Genomic DNA, 24385 nt, shown 5'->3' on the forward strand with positions numbered 1-24385 from the left:
TTAAAATTATATTAAAATTTTTATATTTATGAAAGAAAAATATTCATGGAATGTATTAGTGAAAATATCACATATATATATATATATATATATATATATATATATATATATATATATATATATATATATATATATATATATATATATATATATATATATATATATATATATATATATATATATATACTCGGTGGTAAATTGAAACGAGACAAATCAACGTGTGCTTTTATAATATTTTTATTAATAAAATCAATTATAAGAGAAATATTTTATTTTTATAAATATAAGAATCGTAATATAAATTTAGAAATTGTTGAGATGGAAAACCGAAGAAAACGGGTAATGTGTAATGAGAGTGAGAGAGAGAGAGAGAGAGTCACTCCATGGCTTTTCTGTGTCTCTTTTTCTGAAGCTTCTGCTGCCAATGGCACGGCTTTGCTCCCCACCTTCTCTCTTCCCTGCCCATTGACGCCCACTCTCGACTCCCTTTCCCTTTCCTTTCCACTACGTAAAACCCCCCCTTCGACACTTGTTGAGGGGAGCATCTCCTCGAGGTTCTTCATCCATGGGGTAAACAAAGCCGGCGACTCTCTTACAGTTTCTATTTGGTTTTTGTTCTCCGATGATGACCAAGAAATTCTTGCTTTGGTTTCTGGGTGTTTAGCCGCCAACCGGAAGTTCTATGGGCGCAGCGCTCCGACAAGGTTTACCTGACCGTGTCTTTGCCGGACGCGAGAGATGTTTCCGTGGAGAGCGAGCCGCAGGGGGCGTTTAGGTTCTCGGCCGTCGGGGCTCAGGGCGAACACTTCGACTTCAGCCTCGAGCTGTACGATTCGATTGTTCCCGAGGCAAGCGGCTTTCCCTTTTGTTCATCTTCCTTTCACATTTTGCAGAACATTTTGAAAGTGCAAATTGGTTTAACCTAATGACGTTATTTATGTTCTGGTTTTGAGTTATATTTGCCTGCTTAGACTAGACATACACACGTTAGGTGTTGTATGTGCTGGAAGGAGCATGCTGTCAATGTGTTATATGTATGATGCTTGATCTTTATCTCTAAGCTTTTGTAATCTTTATGCCAAACTGAAGATGATAATATTTATAATCTTTGTGGTCTATGAATCAACAGATGAAACTGTGGGTACCGGGAAGGTTCTTTACCAGCGAAAAATTTGATAAAGCTTGAGGCCTGTTCTTATTATAAAATATACTTATATTTTGTGTGATTTGTTAATTGTTGTTGTAGTTTTGTCAAACTTTATTTTTTCTGCATTCGGTTGAATTGGATAACATATGAGGAACATGAGCCAATTGGAGAAAATGGGTCTCAAGTTGTTATATTATCCCGATATAGTTGATGAATTTTATGTGCAAGCAGGTGTGACTTCAAGATGGCTTTGCTCAGTTGGATGACCATTTATTCCATAAGTTACCGGAGAGTTATGATTGACTGGCAGTGAAAAGTTTAATTTAATCTTAGTTTAAGAAGAAAGTATTGCTTAAAAACATTTTGCTCTTGCACAAAAAATTTGGCAATTCTTCAATTTGATACATTTTATGCACTGCAATTTAGATTGAATATCACATCAATACTGGTCCTCTAGTGGAGGTGACTTTGAACATCTTATATGGTGTTAGTCTTACTGACAAGCTTTCATGAACGTAATTCAACATACTTAAGTACACAATAAAGGACCTACTGATCATAGTCTTCTTTGTCAATGGATCAAATTTATCTCTTTGACGCATTGTTTCTCGATAGTCTTTTTTCTTATAATTAAATAAAACTCTGTTTTCGTCTTTGTTGTCTGCATATCGAAACCATATGTCCTAAAATACACATGTCCCAAGTTGATTTTTGCTTGAAGTCATTTGTCATGTAGCCTTTATCTTTGAGTCAGAGAGGGTGAAAGTGTAAAATCTATAATTGTTGTGCTCTTATTATTACAGGAACTTCAAGTTTTTTTCTTGTCATGTCCCTAAATCAGGGGACTCGATGGTCCATCGAATAGCCATGAGCTAGACTAATTCAAGTTTGACTATATATTTTTTCTTTCTGAAATCAGGCTAACTTATGGTCACCCACACCCAGGTTGAAGCCTACATACTATAGCTAAATAATGACAAATGTTATATTTAAAAAAGTACCATGGTACAAGAACGAATAAAATATTATTACATCAAGAAGTATCATCTAACCGTTTTATATCTCAGAGTCACACATTTTTTTAACATTAATTCTTTCAATAGTCCTTTAATATAAATTCCTGGCTTACATAAATTCTTTCTATCCTAAAATCCCCTCCTACACATGTGAGACATCCAGGTACACATTCAACCTTAAATCAAGTACATGGTGGTGAGTGTTTATAAAAAAAAGTACCTAGGAAGTGGACGAACCACATCTAAGGACGGGTAAGTATGATTTTAAACACATTAAGCTATTTGTAATACATCAATAAAAATACAACACATGCATTTCATATAGTTAAGTTAATATTACAACGATAAGAAACAACTCATATTAATCATGTTCATCATTCGCTTGTATTTATGTGTTGATGTATCTTTTTTATTTTCTTCTTTCATTTCATAGTTATATCATATATCATATACTAGTCTTATTCTTTTCAAAAAATATAATAACTAGACACTCAAATAGTACCGAAACCCGATGGAATCAACTCCACCTTGTGGACAACATCCTTGGTGGACCTAAACGTCATCTTATGTGTCAAGTCACGGGTTAACCACCTGAGGACATATTTCTCACTTTTTGTTACCCTTGAAAATCATCTGATAATATACTCTTCATTACCCTTTTTAAGGCTACTACCTAGTACTAGTTATAAAATCTCAGTGCCTACACCTTGGTAGATTTAAACTCTATCCCTTTGCCGGTCCAAAGGTTTACCACAGTTGAAATCCAAAAAATCTATTAAATCTTTTGTAGTTGAATTATTGAGAACTAACTTAAAAATATACATATATATAATATTTTTTATTTATACCATGTGTTAAGTTGTTACATTAAATGCACTTGTAGAAATGCTAAGTTCATATATAAAATACGTATCTATGGGGCAAAACTTAACATGTTATCACACAAGCAATATATAATCTTATTAACAGGTAATTATTGTCAGGTAATTGCAAAAAGGTAAATAAACTTTGAAATATCTTGGTATTCAATCAATAATATAAAATACATGCCCATCCAGTTTTGATATTCAAGGTAACATTTAAAATACTTTGTGATTTCTGTCTAATTTGACTAATTTAATCACCACATGTAAGGATTGAACTTAAGATGGAATAATTCAATAAAGGCTTAAATCCCAAGGTAAGTGGCTTGTTGACCCAATTAGGTGTTTTAAAAATGCTTTATATTATTTAGTAAGGTTTTAAATGGTACTTTGAAGTTTGAATATCAAAATTAGGTGAGCATATATCTCATATATATTGATTGAATACTAGGATATGTGATAATTTATTTGCATTTTTTGTAATTATTTAACGATAATATTTATGATTGTATTTCTTGTGTCATGACATGTTAGTTATTTAAATTTTGTCTCATAGATAGATGTTTGATATATGAATTTAGGATTTTCTAAAAGTACATTTGTGACAATTTGACATGCAATATAAATAAACAAATATTATACATATATATTTTCAGTATAGTCCTTAATAATTCTTTATGCCTCATTGCGGCTTCCAAGGGCGATAAACAAAGGCTTATGTAAACCTTTGGATCGGTAAATGAATGTCATTGAAGTTACCAAGATGGAGGCAATGAGGCAGTTTAAGTGGTACTCAACAGTAGCTTGAGGGAATTAAAGAGAAAACATATTATTAGATGATTTTCAAGGGTAACATATTAGCATCCTATTTTAAATGTTTCCTTATGTGATAAATGTAACATGTATAATGGCAGTGAAATCCACCAAGAATGTTGTCCCTACATTGGGATTTATTCCCGTAAGTTCATTTAGCATGCACCTAAGTGTCTAGTTATTATATTTCTGAAATAGAATAAAATGTATATATGATATGTGACATAAGTATAAGATGAAAAGAGGAAAATAATAAGAAGAGGCATGAACACATAAATGTGGACACATGATGAACATCATAAGCATGAGTTGTTTCTTATTATTGGACTTATTGATTTAACTGTATGAAATGCATGAGCTATTTTTTTATTGATGTTATTACAAGTAGTTTCAATGTGCGCACTATGAAGGACGTCTCTCCATGTAATAGATATTTTAAAAAAAATACTTACAACCCTCTCCTACCTGCACAGGTAACTCATCAAAAATTGTATTGGTGTTCCACATTTAAAGGACTGGTGAAAACATTAATGTTAGAAAAATGTGACTAATATAAAACAGTTAGATAATACCTCTTGAAGTAATAATCTTTTGTTCATTCCTTTAACATGTTAATCTTTTAAATGTAGTGTTTGCCATTATTTTAATTACAGTGTGTGTGTAAGCTTCCACCAAGCTGACTTGAGTTTCTGGTTTATATGTTTATATATATATATATCATGTTCATTCGGTGGACTGTCGCATCTCCTGATTTGGGGGTGTGACACTTATAATTTATGAGCCCTTTTGGCTCTATGGTATTATTTTTATTGTCTTTTAATGGTGTTATCAGGCTAGTAAAACAAATATTGGGATGAGGAACATAATCTGCTCAATCAAGAAAGAGAAAAAAGGTTGGTGGAAGCGGTTGCAGAAGTCAGAGGAAAAACCTGCTCCGTATATCAAAGTTGATTGGAATAAATGGTGTGATGAAGATGACGAAGAATCTGACATTGGTAAGTATATATCTGAAGAAGTAAAACCAATTGTTTTTGCCTGCTTCAGTTTTAGTTATTTGGTAGTTGTACTGAAGTCTTGATGTGTTATATTGATGACCAAATATAAACCTGGATGTGTAGTTTTATCAGCATTTTATTAAAACTTTTTGTGAGCTAAATATCTAAGGATTTATTAGTGGATGTACACTATAGATATGTTTTGTTTTATCTCTCTGAATATTTTTTTAGTGGATGCATGAAGTTAAGAAAGTGTGCTGAAACCTTGCCCCAATTGGAAGTAGGAAGTTAGCTTTATTCCCTATGACGGTATTTCACTGGTCTGAGTAACTTTATTGGAAACGTTATCATGTATCAATTTTTGAGTTCTGCCCATATATGTTTTAGCTGAAATCACTAAATTCTCAATTCGAAATCTTACCTAGGTTTGTTCTAGTAAAGTTCTTTTTCACTTACTATCATTCTTGTCCTGTCCATGAGCTTTTCTATCCACATTTGATTTGTGTCATTTGGCATATTTCAAGCCTTACAAGAATTGGATGAGTAGAAACTCCTTTCAATTACTAATATTATGTAACATGAGTTAATAAATTTATCTCAAATGTGTAGTAGTGAAGTTTTTCTTTATAGGCAGGTTCTGGTATCTGCTAACCATCTATAATCTACTTATTTATCTTTGTATGGATTTATATCTCTAAGAAACGTAACTGAAAGTAATTTTTGTTTCTTAATTCATCCAAGTATGTCATGTTAGGGGATCCTTCTAAAAATTTGTCCTTTAAAGATGGTTACTAGAGAAAAGGGGTGTGGTTTGCTCGGCCTTTTAACCGCTTTCCATTATCGAAACAACCAATTGCCCTTTGACCATTCTTTTTACAGTATGTGGGAGGAAGCTGCATTTGACTGTTATCACTAATCATGCTTTTCTTAAACCTTCTATTTTTGTTATTTATCAAATTCTTCCTAGTTTTTCTATGTTCATGAAATATCACTGTTTTGGTTGTGGTAGTGCTGCCACAAGTTTGTTTGCATTGTTACTCCTCCATTGTAGGTCATACCGTCATACCATCACCCAAATTTTACTGCTGCAACAAGTTTGTATGCTTGCATTATTGTTTCATCCATGGTAGGTTGTACTGCAAACATCACTACTATTAAGATGATATTAGTTTGTTTTAGAAATATATACTTGATACGGGCTTGCACACTTGATGTGATTCTTGGCATTATTATAAGTTACTCTATTACCCAAGTGATTTGGTCACCTAGGTTTGAGTCATAATAACATTCTTTTTCCTTGTAGTAAGACTGCATACATTACCTTTCTCCATATCCCACATTGATAGGAGCCTCATGCTACTTCCCTTGTTTTTTGTCATTCTGTTTACTGTTTTATTTTGTTTACATTTCTCGACCTCCCTCTTATGGCTTCTGTCTTTCTTATACTTTCTTTTTCTTTACTTCATTGCTTCATCTCAGTTTATGGTACAGCAGTCTTCTGGTTGTTTGATAGCAGAGATTAATTTTATCACGTGGTGTATTTATAGGAGTGGACCTTTTGATCTAGATCTTCTTGATATTCTATGGTAACAACAGATTATCTACTGTTTTCTATGTCAGCATCTAGTTCTATTTGCTCCATCCAATCAAGTTGATTTTTCTTTCTAGTGATTAGTTCTGACTCAAAACTACCTAACAATTAAATACATGGTCCGCAATATAAAACCAAAGTTCATAGAAAATACTTGTCAATATTGTTGCTATTCACATGAATACAACTTATAACTGAAAGATGTAAGAGGTGAAAACATCATATGAAGCCCTCTGTATGTCGAGCAGTTTTGGATATGCTTGCTGTTGTAGCTCCATAATTGTCCAATGATCAATGGGTTGATCAACAAAAGAGGGCTAAAGAAATCATGTTAGAAGTTTATGCTAATTAGATATGGTTAGAATTATGAGTTACTTCAATAATCTGAATCGCTTGTGGATTTCTACTGTATATAATTTTACTAAGACCTAGGTACATAATTTTATTAAGACCTAGGAGAGAATTTTCAAAAATAACTATTAGCTAAAATGATTGCCATTTTGGTCAAGGAGCATCACCAACATGGGAAAAGTTACCAGAAGGATGTACTGTAGAATTAGAATAAATGATTTAGATTTTGACATATCAGTTAAATAAAAAATACAAAACTCAGAATTGAAATTTCAGGTTATTGTCTGGAATGTATTTTGATTTTTCATTCACAGATGAAAACTTCTTGTTCAAGTTCAAGTACATCACCAAAAAGAAACCTCCAAGCATAAGCAAATGTATTACTATAGATTCTAGTACAACCAAAACATTGTTCCCCAGAGCAAGGGTGCCAATTATCTCTCCACACCCTATCAGATTTGGAGAGTTTGGTAAAAAAGGCGAGCAAATGGGCACGACAGTTGTCCTCCCATAAAAGTGACGAACTTCCGTTCAACAGATAGTTGGAAAAAGAAAACAAACAGCTGACTCACTTGTTTTTTTCTTGTTCTGAGCTTTTTAAGAATTTGCATTGGAACATTTTATTTGACAAATCAAGACACTTTATTGGACAAATCAAAACTGACATCCATCTCTTTACAGCTGACTCACTTGCTTCTGATGATGAAAACAATGAGGTGCAATCACTCTTTTAGACCCCCTCACTTTTTCTGCTGTTGCTATATAGAGCCTCTAACCACTCTTAATCTCCATTGTTGTTTAGATAAATGGCATGAATGATGAGAGCAGTGATGATGATGGATTACTCTGTAAGAATATTTACACTCTATTTGTTAATAAGATTTTGCCTCTGTAGCAGTGACATTTTTATCTTCCAGGCCATTTGGAATAGAAAGTTGACCATGTGTGTACAAACCATCAGGTCTTACGTGGTGCCTTGCCCCAAGTTCCATTGTAACTTTTGGAACTTGATTCAGGTCCATTGTAACAGATGGTTTTTAGCCACCTGGTCATGGACGTAAAAAAAATTTAAAGGAGTCTTATTAGTCAGCACATTTATTCAAGCACGGCCTGCCGTTTCTGAAATATTTTTCTATGATTGCAGATCTACCTGATCTAGAGAAGGCCAGAAGAAGCTGACACCAAGACATGCAATGCAGAAAGCTATCTATCGAATGTTCTGCTACTTGGTATTTTGCACAGCATCTTTGGTAATCACTCCTGTAAAACAATGAATTTGTTTATGCTTTCATCAACATATGCTTGTGAAAACATACTCTTGCTGTAACTTACGATGCCCACAATTAGAGCTTGTTTCAATGGATTGAGTGTATGTTTTTCATAATCCTTCTACTAGACCATTTGAACATGCATTCTTTGTTCTAGATGCCAATAAAAAAATTAGTTAACAGTTCACAACAGAACAGCAGTGGAAGTTGCCAGTGGCTTCAAAACCTATTCTTTAGCATCATCTTGTAGTTGCTGGTTGTGCTGTTCTAATATCTAGGGCACCAAATGACAGATTTCTGGATGTGATGACATGATGCTTGGTGATGGGTAGCTTGCCAAATTTGATTATATGGAACCAATTTTAGACTGTCATTTGGAACATCTACACCTCTCTGGTGTAGATGTGGAAGATCATGCCCCTAAGTTAGCATTTGGCATATTTGTTCCATTGAGATAAGTTAATTACCTCATCAGTCCACAGTTTTTGTTTTTCCTATTCCAACAATTACCACTAGCTTGAATGTTAAACCAGGAATGAAGAAGATAATTGTGTTTCAAAAAGACAAAATCCTGTGTCTCCTTCACAATCAGATAGAGAAGATAGAAAACTTCTCTCTGATTTGACATCATTAGGTGTTCCAGGGAACAGTGACAATGAATTAGGCATAATTCTGATATATGTTATATAAAAAGTCATTTTTATCCAATCCAATGATTATTAGCCAGCTATTTGGGTCATCAGATCAAAAATATGATCTATGTTAGGATATTTAGGTTCAAATTGGATGTGGGTAATTGGCAAATCAAAATCTTGAACTCACTGGAAGCCATTTTTTGAACTTGTATCATCTCTGTTTTATTTCAAATATCTGTGATGCTTTTACAGTGCTGCAATAGTATGCCTTTGTTCTTGAAACAAAGGCATCAATCAAAGACTAGCAGCGCTGCGAGTCTCCCCCTTCGTCAATTTGTACTTGAGGTACAACACAAGACCCAACAACACCAGCATGGCTGCAGCCAGTTTCGAAATCAGAGTCTTCCCTGTCTGGCTCAGCTCCATGACCATGCCTCCCAACTCCGGCCACGCCGGCTGCTCCGCTCTCGCTTCGCCACCATGGTCAACTTTGTCTTTATCATCCTTAACCTCTTCTTTCTCCTTCTCTGCCTCTTCTCTCGGCCTCGTTGTCTTGTCACCGTTTAATTTTTGTTCCTCAACCTTCTCTTTGCTGCTAGTCTCAACCTTCTCCTTCTCCTTTACCTTCTCTGTCTCCATTCTTGGCACCATTTTCTTGTCACCATTGGATTTAGCAGCCTCTTCCTTCTCCTTCTCCTTTACCTTGTCTGTCTCCGTTCTTGGCACCATTTTCTTGTCACCATTGGATTTAGCAGCCTCTTCCTTCTCCTTCTCCTTTACGTCGTCTGTCTCCGTTCTTGGCACCATTTTCTTGTCACCACTGGATTTAGCAGCCTCGTCCTTCTCTTCCTTGGGCGGTTGCAACTTCTTCTCCTCCTCCCGCTCTTCTATTTGAACGACTGGTTCGGGGGCGATCAGCTTCGGGAGCCTCAGTTGGAGCGTCTCGTTCTCGAACCTAGCTCGGACGTCGCGCAAGTTGCAGTTTTCTGGCAATGTGAACTCCACGTAGAATCGGCTCCACCGCCTGCCATCCAGTGGCCGCTCGCCGCTGGTCCTGAGTTTGCCTTGGTTGTCTACCTGCACCCTCACATGATCCTTCCTGAAACCTGCAGCATGAAACACCAATATCGAACGCTGAGAGACTTCTCTCGGACCTGATCATGTGTATGACGATGATGATGAGGAAGAGAAGAAGAGAAAGAGAGAGAGAGAGAGCTTGCCGGGAAGACGAATGTGGTAGGTGTCGAAGACTTCTCCAGGAACCAGCTCGGTTGTGGGTTTGAAGTCCTCGTAGGAGCGGGCAGCAGACGCAGTTCTTGGCTTGGTGTCCATTGAATCCTCTCTTCGCTCTCTCTATGGATCGATGACGAGAGAAGCCATGGCTGCTTCCTCTTATACGGTTATTGTGGATCGAATTGATTGGCTGAAAGGTGAGGGATTCCCTTCTGGTTTGCGATGGATACCTCCTCCCATAGCCAAAGGGATGGATGCCTTGTTTGGCTTGCACTCGCTTTTGGTTTGGGAATTCTTCATAGCTTAGCTTGTTGTGAAGGTAGTATATATTCTTGCTTGTTGTTTTAATATGTAGGAAAGTAATCCTAGGCTTTCATTCTCTAAATGGCAAGTGAACCATAGGGTTACAATGTGACTAGTTCAAGCTCCTAGAACCAAATATAAAATCATGTTAGGAATATAAATCTATAAATCATGTCTCATCTGTAAGATTAAGCTTTTAAGATGTAGTGCCATCGATTGAAAATTTAAGATGGTATAAGAGCGAATGACTACGTAATTATAAAAAAATGATCCATATATCCCTCATCGATTTAAGTTTATCGATATATTAGATCGACTTGGATCAAGAATAGATATGGATCTTTATGGTCTAATTGAATTCAATAAAATGTGCAAGATATTTAAAATCTTAGGCAATGAATGAGTAAATGATAATTTTAGTTTATGACTTGGTTTAATGCTAGAATATAGCTTGTGGATATATATATATATATATATATATATATATATATATATATATATATATATATATATATATATATATATATATATGTGCAAACAATATAGCTCATTGGAGTACGGTGTTAGCTAACTGATTTCTATGCTGTAAAAGGGTGTCCTTTTCTTCAGTGTCTTTTTCAAACTACAGAATAGGGGAACTCTTCCTTCCACCAAAAAGTGGTATGGGAAGAAGATCTTGTAAATTTCCTTGCTCGGTTCACATGCTGAATGTTTACAGCATCAAACAGATGCTGTAACGATGCTGGAGGAGGAGGTTTGTGTCACCAAGTCACATTCTATTTCTAAGCATCTGTTCCATGCTTGCATAATTTGCTCCAAAATTTCCTTGAAGCCTTATCTTAGAGATACGAATCGCAAAATCCAGTGTCGTTGTCTTTGTATTCGTCGGATCAAGATGGAAACTAATCATTATTAGGTTTATTGGACGAATTACGTAGTTAGACTTCGATCCTTAGATTAAAAAATTTATATTAAAATCTTTATAATTATGAAAGTGAAACATTTAATCTCATTTACCCTAACATCATTAACTTTACTGATGAAAAATATAATATGTGCATGAATGATACAAAAATGATAGACAAAAATATAATTTCAATAGTTGTGATGGATGATAACGCTGTGGGTGACGGTTGTAGTGGTTGTCAACGAGAATGATATGGTGGTCGACATTGTCGATGTCAATCCAAATATCGACGACAAGGAGGAAGATGAGGCAAAGTGGTGAGGCATCTCATCAATGCCGAAGGAGGAAGAGGAGGGGGTGAGGCATCTACATCGGCGTCATACTGCTCTACATCCTCTTAGTCTTTCGACGATGCGGTGGTTAGCGAGAAAAGGAGGAAATGAGGCGTTACATTGAAACGATGTCATAGTCGACGAGAATGAAGAGAATGTAGAGTGGTGCGATGCGAAAGGAGGAAGAGAAGGCAAGTGAGGCATCTGCGCTGCACCATTTTGCCTCGTCTTCCTCTTCTGATGATGTGGTTGTCGGCGAGAACGAAGAGGAGATAAAGCAACGTGGCACCGACATATAGGAGGCAATGTAGCCTCGACATATAGGAGGCAATGTCACACTAAATAATGGGGTGGTTAGCGAGAATGAAGAGGAGGTAGAGCAATGTGACGTCGATGCATAAATAGTGCAGTGTCACACTGAACGATGCAGTGGTCAATAAGAACGAAGAGGAGGAAGAGGAAGCCGGTGAGGCATCGGTGTCGCATCACTTTGCCTCCTCTTCCTCTTTTGACGATATGGTAGTCAACGAGAATGAAGAGAAGACAAGGCAATGTGGCACTGAACGATATGGTGGTCGGCGAGAACAAAGAGGAGGCAGAGCGGTGTGACGTCGATGCAAAGGAGGCAGTGCGGTGCCACACTGAATGATGCGATGGTTGGTAAGAACGAAAAGGAGGCAGAGCAGTGCTGCACCAATGCGGATGCCTCACTTGCCTCCTCTTCCTCCTCTGGCACCGCACCACTCTACATCCTCTTCGTTCTCGTCGATCACCATATCGTTTGGTGCGACATCGTACTACCTCCTCTACGTCGACACTACATCGCTCTGCCTTCTCTTCGTTCTCACTTACTACTGCATCATTGGAAGAGGAAGAGGAGACACAGCGGTGCGACACCGACGCAGATGCCTCACCGTTTTACCTCCTTGTCATCGATGTTCGGATCGATATCGACAAGGCTTACCATCATATCGTTCTCATTGGCCATCACATCGTTTGCTACGATGTTGTATTGCTTCCTATGCGTTGATGTTGTACCGCTTTGTCTCCTCTTTGTTATGGTCGATTATCGCATCACAGAAGAGGAACATAGTGGTGCGGCACCAACGCAAATGCCTTACCATTCCACCTCCTCGTCATCGATGGTCGGATCGACATCGCAAAGCTAACCACCATATCATTCTCGTCGACTACTACCACTCTACCTATAATTCTATCCTCCGTCACCACTATTAAATTTTTTTTTTATTTATCATTTTCATATCATTCATGCACGTATTGAATCTTTAATCGATAAAGACGACGACATTAGGGTAAATAAGATTAAATATTTTATTTTTATAACTATAAAAATTTTATTCTAATTTTTTTTAATTTAGAAATTAAAATGATAAAGAACTCTAAAAATTAACCGTAGGTTTCTCCCACTAAATCCAGGTACGGAATCTATCTTTCAAATATTAAGATACAATAGCATCACCATAATTGCTGCGTAGCTCTTCTATATGAAGAAGTGAGAACTGCAAGCAACTATAATATCACTAAATAGCATCTTCTTTGCCGGACAATATCAATAAAAGAAGGCCATACGTCACACCGATATCAGTAAAAGAAGACACGTCAAACCCCATATCACGTCAGCTCACGAAGAAAACAACAAGACCGATGATTCCGATGCAGTCTCTCACGACACTTGACTCTGACGAAAACGCCACCGCACCGTCCGTCCTCTCGTCCCTCTCTCTCTCTCTCTCTCTCTTCTCTTGCGCTTTTTTAGCCCCCCTAAGCGACGCCGCAGGCCTAATTCCTTGTTTCCCATCGCCGATTCTTCCATGGCATCCTCCTTCTCTTCTCCTCCGCGTGTGGTCGACGAGTGCCGAGGCGTCCTCCGCGTGCTCAGCGACGGCGCCATCGTCCGGTCCCAGAACCCCAGCTTCCCCATCCCCGTCGTCGACGACGGCTCCGTCGAGTGGAAGGACGCCCTCTTCTCCCCTGCCCCCCACGCCCTCAACCTCCGCCTCTACCGCCCTCGTCGCAGCCAAACCCCCGGCGAGGGCAGGCTCCCCGTCTTCTTCTACTTCCACGGCGGCGGCTTCTGCATCGGTTCCCGCACCTGGCCCAACTGCCAGAACTACTGCCTTCGCCTCGCCTCCGACCTCCGCGCCCTCGTCGTCGCCCCCGACTACCGCCTCGCTCCCGAGCACCGCCTCCCCGCAGCCATCCACGACGCCGTCGCCTCCGTCGAGTGGCTCCGCTCCCAGGCCGCCGCAGACCCGTGGCTCGCTGAATCGGCCGACCTCGCCCGGGTGTTTATCTCGGGTGACTCCTCCGGCGGGAACATCGCCCACCACCTCGCCCTCCGGTTCGGCTCCCCTGCCGACCGGGCCGCTTTGGCGCCGCTCCGACTCCGGGGGTTCGTCCTCCTGATGCCTTTCTTCGGCGGGACCCAGCCGACACGGTCGGAGGCGGAGTGCCCCGACGATGCGTTCCTGAATCGGGAGCTTAACGACCGGTACTGGCGACTATCGATCCCCTCCGGGGCGACGCTGGACCACCCGCTGGTGAATCCTTTGGGGCCGGAGAGCGCGGACCTAGAGGCGGCAGAGGTGGACCCGATACTGGTGGTGGTGGGGGGACGGGATCTGCTGCGGGACCGGGCGGCGGAGTACGCGGCGCGGCTGAGGGGGTGGGGGAAGCCGGTGGAGCTGGCCGAGTTCGAGGGGCAGCAACACGGCTTCTTCACGATCGACCCCTGGTCCGAACCCTCCGGCGAGCTGATGGGGGCGATCAAGCGGTTCATGAAGGACAACGGCGGCGGTTGGAGCTGAACCCGGTCTAGTTCAATTCCTCAATCTGCTACCCCCTTCAGTACACGTGCACGGCTTAGATTATTTGATCGAAGGGGAGAATAAGATAGGAAGAAATCCTCAAGTCATTTGGTGTTTTATTTGCATTGTTCAATTGGATCAGTCTATGGCAAGATATGATGGGCTTTTAATGAATCTTTTACGGTTAATATGATATCCCAAAATTTTTAATTATTAAAAGAGGACTCAATATATTTATAATTCAAATATAGTATGAAAATACCCTCACACTTAAATGACTTGTAATATAAAAACACAGATGAAAAATATATTTGTCAATATTAAACAACTAGAGAGAAGGAGGTTTCTGCAAGTTGAGAGTATCACATAATATTGTATTGGGATTAATAAATATTTTAAGATTTCTATAGTTATGTTATGAGAAGGAATCAACATGAAAGAAAAAAAATTTAAAAATTAGATTGATGAAAAGAACAAAAGATATGAAAAATACTTTCGATCTGTTTTAATTTCTCTATATAATGTCTAGAGTGCTCTTCAAAAATTTTAAAAAAATACACAAGAAACTGGTTTAGTCCCAAAAGCACGAATCTATTCCAGAAACGATTTGGATGTATGATTGAAATAATAAGTGGACTCCTTAGGCTTCATTAGCTCATGGCAATCGACTCATGATTTTTTTGAGGTGTCGTTTGCCTACTGAAGGATGTTCAGAGTCATTCCAAGGTACTACTTGTCCTTGTCTAATAATGCTCCGCATCATTCCGAGGGGCTCCTTTGTCAAGTTTGAGGGGCAATAGCACATGTTCTTCACAATCAACCCTTGGTTCAAATCTTCCGACCAATATGGACTGTCAAGTGGCTTATGAAGGACAATCATGATTGTTTGACCTGAACTCGGTTCGGATCAATTCTATAACATGTTATATTTTCAAAGTGTGTTTACAACTTAGTATAGGTAGTTTGATTGAAAGATAGGGGTGTTTAAGCTTGTCCAAAGATGTGTATGTGGATTCTTTAACCTATTCTATATTAAAAGTGGATAGTCGATAAGGATTGAAAGTATAAAATGATATATATATATATATATATATATATATAGAGTTTGACCCATAATCAAACAACTTAAGCTTGTTGCTTCGACATGATATATGTACATCATAACCAGTTAGATTTTTAACATTGAGTAAAGTTAGGTAGATAAATTTTGATCACAATTGAATCAGAAAAAAATAAAAAAGTGATAGTTAAGCTGCAATTTAATTGAATGAAGATGAAAAGATGTTTGAAAAGCCTAAGATGTTAAAAATATTCATATGTATAAGACCAAAAATATGTTGACTAAGAGGATAATGCTTTAACCCACAACTTGATAGATTAAGTTTTTTTGGTTGAATTAGTATCTAATATAATATATGTTAACCTCGATCTGTGAAATAAAATATATTTATATGTATGTGTGTGTTTGTTTTGGATTTCCTAATTTCCACCTCAAATAATATTTTACATGCTTTGGGTGTGAATTAATCAATTGTATTTATACTAATGTATTAATATTTATAAAGGCTTAACACAATCTCTGTTGTAGTCTAGTTGGTTAGGATACTCGGCTCTCACCCGAGAGACCCGGGTTCGAGTCCCGGCAACGGAATTCTTTTGTCTTCTTTACCTTTTCGTGCTAATAATTTCCACTGCAGTTCGTTGATCACTTTGACCCGCCTTCGCAGCAACTCCTAATGTGACGCACATAAGTTGTTTGTTCGTTGGCTGGGGACGCGTTACCCGTCGACGACACGGACCGCCTTCACAGAATCTCTCTCCCTCTCTCTCGGTAGTTCCTGCTTCATGTTGCTCCAGTGCACATCATCTGTTTGTCATATTGCTTTCCTGTGTGGTGTTAGCCTAATGTTCGCTAGTTGGCGGGAGCTACTTTATGGTGATTCAATGCACATAACCTGTTCGCTAGATGGACGTACATGCTGCAGATTACAATTCAAAGATGGACGCAAGTTCTCAGCCACAGTCAGAGAGAGCTTCATGATGCAACCGAAGGCTCCTAATCTCTCTCTCTCTCTCTCTCTCTCTCCAGTTATGAGTGAATAGTATCGGGTTTTCTGTCCACAGTAGCAAAATTTGACCGTATCAGAACACAGTCTATTTAAAAGATCAAAGCCTTTACTGACTGATACAATTCTTGCAAACCTCAACACGGATTACAATCCAAGTGCAAGGTGTTCTACAGCAACTCGATACACTACTACTCCCCTAAACAACTGATTACTGTTGCTGACCGAAGAGAAGAACGGAAAACAAAATAGACTCATCGTCTATCTTCCACCACCATGCCGACTCGCTGCCACAGGAGCCCGGCAACGGAGGTCTCCGGATGATAATTAATCATCCCATCCTCATCATCCTATGAGGTGAAGTAGAACACGGGGTTCAGAAAGAGATGGAGCATCTTCAAGAAGACGACGGAGGCCGAGAGGAACACCAGGCCATACGCCAATCGAAGACCCATTCCCATCACACCGAGAGAGAGAGAGAGAGCGTGCGGTTGATGAGACGGAGGCTCGGGGTATTTATCGATGACCTGGGATTTGCTCACCGTTAGGTGAGGTTACCGAAACCGCTTTCGGGTTGGTTGGAGAAGGTGAGATGGAAATTTGCTTGCAATGTTCATTAGGTTACCACCACCCTCTATACAAACTTAAAAGAGGCAATTGCTTGATTAGAAATTACACTGAAACCTCTTGAAGAAATAGAATGTTTTTTTTCCTTTTTTGGGACCATCAACCGATTTTAAATATCTTCCAAATCAATTTCTTAATTAAAGCAAAATTTTATTTATTGCTAAAATATGATAATTGTCTTTTTATTTTCTTCTTTTTACTACTCAGCGTCAGGTAAAATATGCTGTGATCCAATCAATCAAACTATATACAATTTTCAAATGCCAATCATTAAAATAATATTTATACATACTTGGGTTATGTTAAAAAAGGTATAGATAGTGGCCATCGTTCAACTACGCTCACCACTGCGGTGCATAGATCGCAAGCCTGATCCAGGTATTCTAACACGTGTGAAGCGTACAGATCAACACGTCGAGTAAGTTTATGCGAACCGTAAATTTTCTTTCGCCACCCTGTACCCGCCTTGTGACTGGACCAAATGTGGGGTCCGGAATGAATGGTTTCGCCGTCTACGAGGCTGGTACAGGAAAGAGGTAGATTTCGCGAGGGTCCAAGAGATTTCGTGGTGGCGTCGCGCTTCGTATCGGCGATTCGGTTGCGTGTGGAAAGAGGAGGGTCACACGTGTGAAGTGGTGATAAAAGAAAGCCCAAGGATAAGGCAAAAGAGGATAAGGATTCTGACACTTTACCTTTTCTCTCGATCCCAAGAAGATCGGGAACTCCACGGCACGGCTCCACACGTGCGAGTCAGCGACACGAGTGGTGAAGTAGTGAGTCGGCACGTTCACCCAAAAATCGAGAACTCGACGATGTCACGGCTCCACACGTGCGAATCGGCGACACGGGTGGGGAGGTAGTGAATCGGCTCGTGCCATGCTCTGTATAGTTGACGAGGTTCGAGTGTCACAAGACAAAAAAATGTATCCTACTTGAGTTGACCAAGTCACCCCTGAAATCTTCTTTCTCAAAGATTTAACCCCATCCGTTAATTATAGTTCGGAAGGAAACTTAACATTGATCTCTCTCTCTCTCTCTCTCTCTCGCTCTCGCTCTTGGAACCGTTCGAATCCAGAGGTGCCGAAAGATGAGAGACGAGGGGCCGACCCGGTTCCGCGGCGTATAGCTAGCAACGTTCATCCCGCGGAACGGATCCGGCCTTTTATAGAAGCCTGAGAGCCCGTAACCCGTCACCAGATTCCCCTCGGTGAGGCCACGTGACCCCGACGCCGATTCCACGTTTCCGTTCCACAGATTCCAGAACCTTCCAAGATTGATCGAAAGAAAGAGGATATCACCGTCGCGATCGCCAACGATGAGCGCGAGCCTTCGTGAGATTTGATCGGATGCAGCGGAACAAGACGCCTCCGCCCGCGCCGCAGCCACCGTCTCCGGGAGCCGGAGTCTCGGCGGCCCAAGTCCGGAGGCAGCCACTGATCCGAAAGCAGCCGACGCGGCCCGGGCCGCGATGCGCGGAGCTGGCCGGGGTCACAGCGGCGGACTGCGCCGCAGTGTGCTGCTGCGGCCCCTGCATGGTGGTGAACCTCGTGGTGCTGACCGCGGTGAAGCTGCCGGCGCGGGTCTGCCGCCGGGTGTTGCAGGCCCGGGACAAGCGGAAGGAGAGGGCCAGGAAGCGGAAGGAGGCCCGGCTGCTGGGGCCCATGTCCGATGCCGGAGGCGACAGGCTTTCCACCGTGACGACGGAAGACTTGAACGGCGACGTGGAGGGGCTTCACGGGTTTGTCGTGTCAGCGGCGGGGCCGTCACCAGCAGAGGTGGCAGAGGTGGAGAAGGAGATATTGGCCCGATTCCAGCGCACCGGCTTCTGGCGGAGCCCGTCCCGGAGCGAGTCCCAACGCCGACTGGAACGGTACCCTTAACGGTTTCCGTCTGTGCTCCGCTACGCGGTCGTGCTTCCGTTGGTAACTGCCTCCAGAACTCACTTCTGTTGCCTCTTCTTCTCTCGTTGAAGGATGTGAGATACTATAAAACTACATGCGCATGAAAGGTAGGTGGAAATTTATATTTATGATATTATTTTGGATCCTTCACTTTTGCGTGAAGTTGATAGTGATTATTAAGCTTTAGTAATTTACCTAATTGTAAAAAAACCATGGCTAATGATAATTAGGTGATGGGTTTTGAAGCTTGGGGGGTAGCACATAGGCTCTCTCTCTCTCTCTTTCTTTTATTTTTCCTTGTGTGATGGAAATTAGTGGTAAAGCTCTACCACATAAAGAAAAATTAAGGGATTGTTGTTTTATTTGGAAATGCTTATTGAGCAAAAGCTTTTCAATTTATGTAATAGCTGATAATATGATCACTTGTTATGTCAGACTTTGGTGATCTAATGTTAGTGTTCTCCAGTTTGGTAACCCTTCTCACTCTCAACTTTGATGCAAGACTTTTAATGATTGGAAGTTGAGGAAAAAGGGGTTTCAGTAAGAGGGCAGAACCCTTTTCTGCCTTTGCTGTGAGATTTTTGGTGCCAGGTGTTAGTTATGTGACTTTCACACAAGAGTTATTTTTTGTACCGATATATTTAAATATTAATAAAATAATTTAGAAGCTTAACGTATTTTGTGGTGAGTGAATTTTTACTATTCGATTTTCTTTATCTCAGACTATTTATGAGACTATTATTACGTATGAAATTTATTTCTTATTGTTAGGTTTTCTTTATCTCAGACTAATGTGAGACTGTTATTAGATATGAAATTTTGTTTCTTGTAAAAGATTGGAATGATTTTAAAATAAGATACTTTTTAAAGTCAAATTAAAAAAAACTTTGATTATTGTAGCCCTGATTTAAATCTCAATAAAAATGCAGTATGGACGCAAAACAATAACATGCATACATGTGAATGTACACCCCTTCACATGCCCTGCCAAGTACGACATTCATGTGATGGTATTCTTCCGGTAGGATCAGCATTCACATGAGGATAGAGAGAGAGAGAGAGAGAGAGAGAGAGAGAGAGAGAGAGAGAGACATTTCAGATTAGAGATGGGAGGAAAAGCACCAACATAAAGCGTACTAATTTCATATCCTCGAACCATGAGACGAACGTCAACGCTGCCCTGTCTTCTCCATGGTTAATTTTCCACCACGTCTTCACAGTCAACGGTAAACAATGCCTTAGATATTCATTGTTATATAGCCAGCAAACGTGAATTCATAGAAAATTACGTTTGATAACCATTGTATAACGTTTTAGATATTCATTGATAATCAGAGTTCATATGAATTTATGTTCATTGAAAAACAGTGATTTAAAAAGCACTAGGCGCCAAAAAACGTCAAGGTCAAAAAATATTTGCCCAAGCAAAACGAGACGTTAAAATATAAAAATATATAATATAATTAATAAATATAATTATTTATAATTTTAAATAATTATATTTAAAATAGTATACTGTTGTATATTATTAACCGTATACAGAAGGAGAAAAAGGAAGAGTGTAAGGAGGTGTTGATTGAGAAAAAGGAAGAATGTAAGGAGGCAGCGGGAGCAATAGTATGAGGCAACGGAAGCAACGACAACAATAGCAGCAGCAACGACAATGGGAGCGACAAGCTCCAAAGCAGTAGCAAACAAGGTTAGGGTTGGGCAGCGACAGTTGATATCGATTTTAGTTTGTTCGATTGAACCAACTAACCACCGGAGGCTGAACAAGACCTAAAATCTTAATTCGATCGCCTGGTTTAACCAGGGCACTCGCCCGAAGTGCCCAAAGCCTGGGCTCGGGCGAGTGCCCAGGTGACGCCTCTTTGAAGCGTGCCTCTTAGAAGTGAAGCGAGGCACTCGAGCCTCGCCTCGCCTAACTCGAGCGTCTAAGCGAGCGCCCGAGCGCCTTTTTAAATCGCTGCTGAAAAACATTCCCGTTTGCTCGGTAGAAAATAACAACTTAGTCAACCACATGATCAACCAATTCTGAATTGTAGATGTTTGATAGGAATAAAAAAAGAATTACGTAGGCAGCAAAATCCAGGTTCGTAGTAGCTTCTAGCTCATCAATTTGCTGTAAATTTACATCAAAAAGATGATTATGCCGATACAAATTTTAAGTTATTACTGTTGCGCGCACTGCACTCGGGCACCGCCATGAACATCGTCATCCTCATCGTATGCCTCCTGAGATTGGGCCTGTTTCCTCCGCATCTCCTCCTCGATGTTAACATTGTTTAGTATCGTCTCCTCGCATTCATCCAGCTCCATCTCTGTCATCTGTAACGCCTGCCTTGGAGGGAGCACCGCCTCGAGAGCCTTGCACTGATCCGGTGTCAATGAATCGGGGAAGTCAACGGTGAAGTGAATGTAGAGCTTCCCCCTCATGAAGGGCCGCTGGTACATTGGCATACCCTCATCATTGATTGCCTTGAATTGATCTGTGACAGCAGACAAATCACATTTAGAATCTAAGATCCATAGAATACTCCACTAGATTACATTGGCTCAAAGCTTACCAGGCTTAACAACTTCACCAGGATTCGATTTAATGAGCAGCTGCCTGTTGTCGAGGTGAGTCAAAACAAACTGGAAGCCACAGAGAGCCTCGGTGAGGGACAGCGTATGCTCATAAAAGATATCATCCCCCTTTCTCTTGAACTTGGGGTGATCCTTCTGTTGAAGGATGAACACAATGTCTCCAGTGACGGTATCAGGCTGCAAGCATTCATCATGTATCCACCGTAAGAACATTGAAGTTCATCACAAGCAAGTACGAAGGAAAAGGACATAAGAACACACCGCTTCGTCGGCCTCACCAGGGAAGGTGATCTTCTGACCATTTTGCATACCCTTCTCCACCACAACCTCCAGCACTTTCTTCTCGTGGACAACCTTCTCACCTTTGCATTGCGAGCAGCGATCCTTCTCATTGATGGTCTCCCCAGTCCCCTTGCACTCATTGCATGAGTGCTGCATCTGCTGAATCATGCCCGGGCCAAACTGACGTATTGTCACCTTCATACCAGAACCCTGACAGCCAGAGCACTTCATCGAAGCACCAGATTTTGAGCCCTTGCTGAACAAAGGTAAACAAAAATTAGTAACCAATTGTCCGAATCATGGAAACTAGCATCAGGGAGAAGTCGGAATCTCACCCCTTGCACTTCCGGCAGATGACATTTCGTGAGAGTGACAGCTTCTTAGAAGTTCCATTGTAGAGGTCTTCCAAAGACACCTTCAGAGGGTGGATCACGTCCTCCCCTCTCCTCTGCCTTCGTCCCCTGCTGCTTCCTCCTGTTACGTAGAGATAGATGACACAACTTAGTGGAGGGTTACAGGTCAAGAAGAAGGCATGATTTCATATACTACAAGATGACAAATCTGTAACATGAAGGTATACCTCCAAAGGGACTCCCACCAAAGAAAGACGAGAAAATATCGAATGGGTCATGGCCACCTCCACCACCCATTCCCTCCTTGAGGGCATCTTCACCATACTGATCATAGATCTCACGCTTTTCAGGATCGCTCAGAACTTCATAAGCCTGAGCTAACTCCTTGAACTGAAAGAGGAATAAACAGTCTTTTCATTTCTTGAAAGCAACAAACACCATGATGGACTGATTGCATCACATAAACAACAGGCAAAGCATGCATTACAACCATCAAACGAATCCACAAGAAACATTTAGCACCACCTAGAATTGCCAATAGCAAGCTCGTCATGATAAACCACGTCAAGAGATTCATGCATTCAAGAAAATATTAAAGAACATTATTTTACGTGTTTCCTAAACGATGAACCAGGCTACAGAATAAGCGCGATTGCTGATTCGCTTGTTTCTTGGATCGGTAATGCACAAAATTGATAACTTCAAAATAGATGCTGCAAGAAAGTGAACAAAAGAAGCTAATAGAAAACGTAGAATGAAAATTACGAATCGAATCAAACACAGCCACCAGAATCTCTAGGATCTGCTACCAAAATAATTAGCAAATCAACGGAACAAATCAAAAGAATTCCAGAAAAACACATACAAAAGGACAGGGGGAAATAACTATCTCTGCTACCGCAGATCTAATTTACGAACAAAACCGAGATCAGATCTGAAGGAGAACAAGGGAAACGAATCAATTATACGAGAGACAGACTGATTCAGACCTTCTCGGGGTCGCCGCCCTTGTCTGGGTGGTTCTTGATGGCGGCCTTCCGGTAGGCCTTCTTCAGATCATCCTGCGACGCGCTCTTGGGCACCCCAAGTACCTCGTAGTACTTCGTGTTGTTGCTCTTCTTCGGCGCTCTTCCGAACATCTTCGAGGCCAAACACTAACTCGATCGGTCGATGGATCCCAAACCCCACCAAGACACGCACGAACCAAGCGATTCAAACTCCAAACCGCTCCGATTCCGTCGCCTGGATCGAAGAACCAAGGAGAACGAAACCCTGATTGGGATCCGCCGGGGAAGCGATGGGGTATTCAATGGACTCGCGGTCAAGCCTGGTTGGTTGGGTACGACAAATGCCAGATGGAAGCGGGCGTGTACGGAGAGGCGGGGCGGTTCAGGAGAAGACTCTAGAAGGTGGACTGACAGCCCATGTGGACTGTTAGATTAGATACGGACGGAGGGGATGGAGTTCTCTATGTTCGGTCGTCGATCGGTGGGAAGCCGTCGGACATGACCACGAAACGTGTGCACGGCGACGACTTCATCAGCACGTGGATTAAAATGCTGTGGATTATGAAGGATTCATGGGAGATTCCTTCTATCCCCGATTAAATCCGAACCGTACAACAAGAGATTACAAATGACCGCAATTTTTCAGGTATCGGAAATTATTAATCCATTTTAATTATGTTCTAATATCTTTGAATCAGATCTCACATGGATCTGAAAACGAAAACAAATATTTGAATCAAATTAATATTACATTATGCTTATCATTCTGGTATTTTAAGCTTGTTTTGATATCAATTTGGATAGAAAATTCAGAATTCGGTTTTAGATATGAGGGGTATCTACTTTGGTTATTTATCCGTTTGATATAGTCAAGAGATTTGAAAAAAAAAAAAATATATATATATATATATATATATATATATATATATATTATTAAAAGATATATTTATTTTGAATAATATCATAAACACCTCTCATCAATTTGAATGGTATTTTGTTCACTAGCTTCAAAGATATCCTATATTTTGTCCACTGATCTTAGTGGATTGATCGATTTTACCATAGCATAGACATATTTGTATACTGCATTTTAGGTAATTTTATTCCTGTAAGATTTATGCGGAATAATCTCTTTTGATATGTGCTCTTGCAAGCATATTATTATGTTTTGATACATATTATCTTATGTAATTAGCTATATTTAGCATATCCCGAAAGTGAAATATTTAATCTCATTTCTACTCATACTGTCAGAAATATCATACGTACTTAGTATTT

At 40.2% G+C, this 24385-nt stretch overlaps 5 protein-coding genes and 1 non-coding gene across 7 annotated transcripts; 4 read left to right on the forward strand and 2 right to left on the reverse strand.

The window, feature by feature from the left end:
* The first annotated feature begins 343 nt into the window (after positions 1–343).
* LOC103989445 (co-chaperone protein p23-2) lies at positions 344–8160 on the forward strand. Of its 2 annotated transcripts, XM_009408285.3 has the most exons (6): positions 344–570; positions 665–848; positions 4672–4834; positions 7458–7492; positions 7579–7624; positions 7921–8160. In XM_009408285.3, exons 1-6 carry the CDS (start codon positions 566–568, stop codon positions 7953–7955), a joined length of 468 nt encoding a protein of 155 aa, XP_009406560.2. In that variant the 5' UTR covers positions 344–565; the 3' UTR covers positions 7956–8160. The 2 variants fall into 2 exon arrangements, with proteins under 2 accessions (XP_009406560.2, XP_018682743.2); XM_018827198.2 differs by lacking the exons at positions 7458–7492; positions 7579–7624.
* Positions 8161–8864: 704 nt separating this feature from the next.
* LOC103989447 (protein RESTRICTED TEV MOVEMENT 2) lies at positions 8865–10055 on the reverse strand. The gene is made up of 2 exons (XM_065110709.1): positions 9900–10055; positions 8865–9785 (listed from the first exon to the last, which is right to left on the reverse strand). The coding sequence occupies exons 1-2, from the start codon at positions 10009–10011 to the stop codon at positions 8974–8976; spliced, it is 924 nt and encodes a 307-aa protein (XP_064966781.1). The 5' UTR covers positions 10012–10055; the 3' UTR covers positions 8865–8973.
* A 3141-nt stretch (positions 10056–13196) lies between these two features.
* On the forward strand, positions 13197–14475 carry LOC135615608 (carboxylesterase 15-like). Its single transcript, XM_065114376.1, has one exon. The coding sequence runs from the start codon at positions 13287–13289 to the stop codon at positions 14280–14282; it is 996 nt and encodes a 331-aa protein (XP_064970448.1). The 5' UTR covers positions 13197–13286; the 3' UTR covers positions 14283–14475.
* Positions 14476–15860: 1385 nt separating this feature from the next.
* TRNAE-CUC (transfer RNA glutamic acid (anticodon CUC)) lies at positions 15861–15933 on the forward strand. The gene has a single exon. It is a non-coding gene; the product is annotated as a tRNA-Glu (tRNA).
* A 2103-nt stretch (positions 15934–18036) lies between these two features.
* On the forward strand, positions 18037–19157 carry LOC103989859 (uncharacterized). Its single transcript, XM_009408805.3, has one exon. It carries the CDS (start codon positions 18322–18324, stop codon positions 18853–18855), a length of 534 nt encoding a protein of 177 aa, XP_009407080.2. The 5' UTR covers positions 18037–18321; the 3' UTR covers positions 18856–19157.
* Positions 19158–20951: 1794 nt separating this feature from the next.
* LOC135615609 (dnaJ protein homolog) lies at positions 20952–23464 on the reverse strand. Its single transcript, XM_065114377.1, has 6 exons — positions 23090–23464; positions 22328–22490; positions 22083–22221; positions 21727–22003; positions 21444–21642; positions 20952–21365 (listed from the first exon to the last, which is right to left on the reverse strand). Exons 1-6 carry the CDS (start codon positions 23237–23239, stop codon positions 21049–21051), a joined length of 1245 nt encoding a protein of 414 aa, XP_064970449.1. The 5' UTR covers positions 23240–23464; the 3' UTR covers positions 20952–21048.
* Positions 23465–24385: the final 921 nt, after the last annotated feature.

Source organism: Musa acuminata, chromosome BXJ2-6 (genome assembly GCF_036884655.1).
Source record: "Musa acuminata AAA Group cultivar baxijiao chromosome BXJ2-6, Cavendish_Baxijiao_AAA, whole genome shotgun sequence".
Lineage (NCBI taxonomy): Eukaryota > Viridiplantae > Streptophyta > Magnoliopsida > Zingiberales > Musaceae > Musa > Musa acuminata.

What these genes read in the sequence shown, in the direction of transcription:
- LOC135615609 (XM_065114377.1), bottom strand. Translation starts at nt 23,239, where the DNA reads ATGTTCGGAAGAGCGCCGAAGAAGAGCAACAACACGAAGTACTACGAG. An exon ending in AGGGCGGCGACCCCGAGAAG is followed by an intron (nt 22,491 to 23,089) that starts GTCTGAATCAGT and finishes TTCCTCTTTCAG; the next exon opens with TTCAAGGAGTTAGCTCAGGC. An exon ending in ATCTGCCGGAAGTGCAAGGG is followed by an intron (nt 22,004 to 22,082) that starts GTGAGATTCCGA and finishes ACCTTTGTTCAG; the next exon opens with CAAGGGCTCAAAATCTGGTG.
- LOC103989859 (XM_009408805.3), top strand. Translation starts at nt 18,322, where the DNA reads ATGCAGCGGAACAAGACGCCTCCGCCCGCGCCGCAGCCACCGTCTCCG.
- LOC103989447 (XM_065110709.1), bottom strand. Translation starts at nt 10,011, where the DNA reads ATGGACACCAAGCCAAGAACTGCGTCTGCTGCCCGCTCCTACGAGGAC. An exon ending in CTACCACATTCGTCTTCCCG is followed by an intron (nt 9,786 to 9,899) that starts GCAAGCTCTCTC and finishes TTCATGCTGCAG; the next exon opens with GTTTCAGGAAGGATCATGTG.
- LOC103989445 (XM_009408285.3), top strand. An exon ending in ACGATTCGATTGTTCCCGAG is followed by an intron (nt 849 to 4,671) that starts GCAAGCGGCTTT and finishes TGGTGTTATCAG; the next exon opens with GCTAGTAAAACAAATATTGG. An exon ending in TGATGATGATGGATTACTCT is followed by an intron (nt 7,625 to 7,920) that starts GTAAGAATATTT and finishes CTATGATTGCAG; the next exon opens with ATCTACCTGATCTAGAGAAG.
- LOC135615608 (XM_065114376.1), top strand. Translation starts at nt 13,287, where the DNA reads ATGGCATCCTCCTTCTCTTCTCCTCCGCGTGTGGTCGACGAGTGCCGA.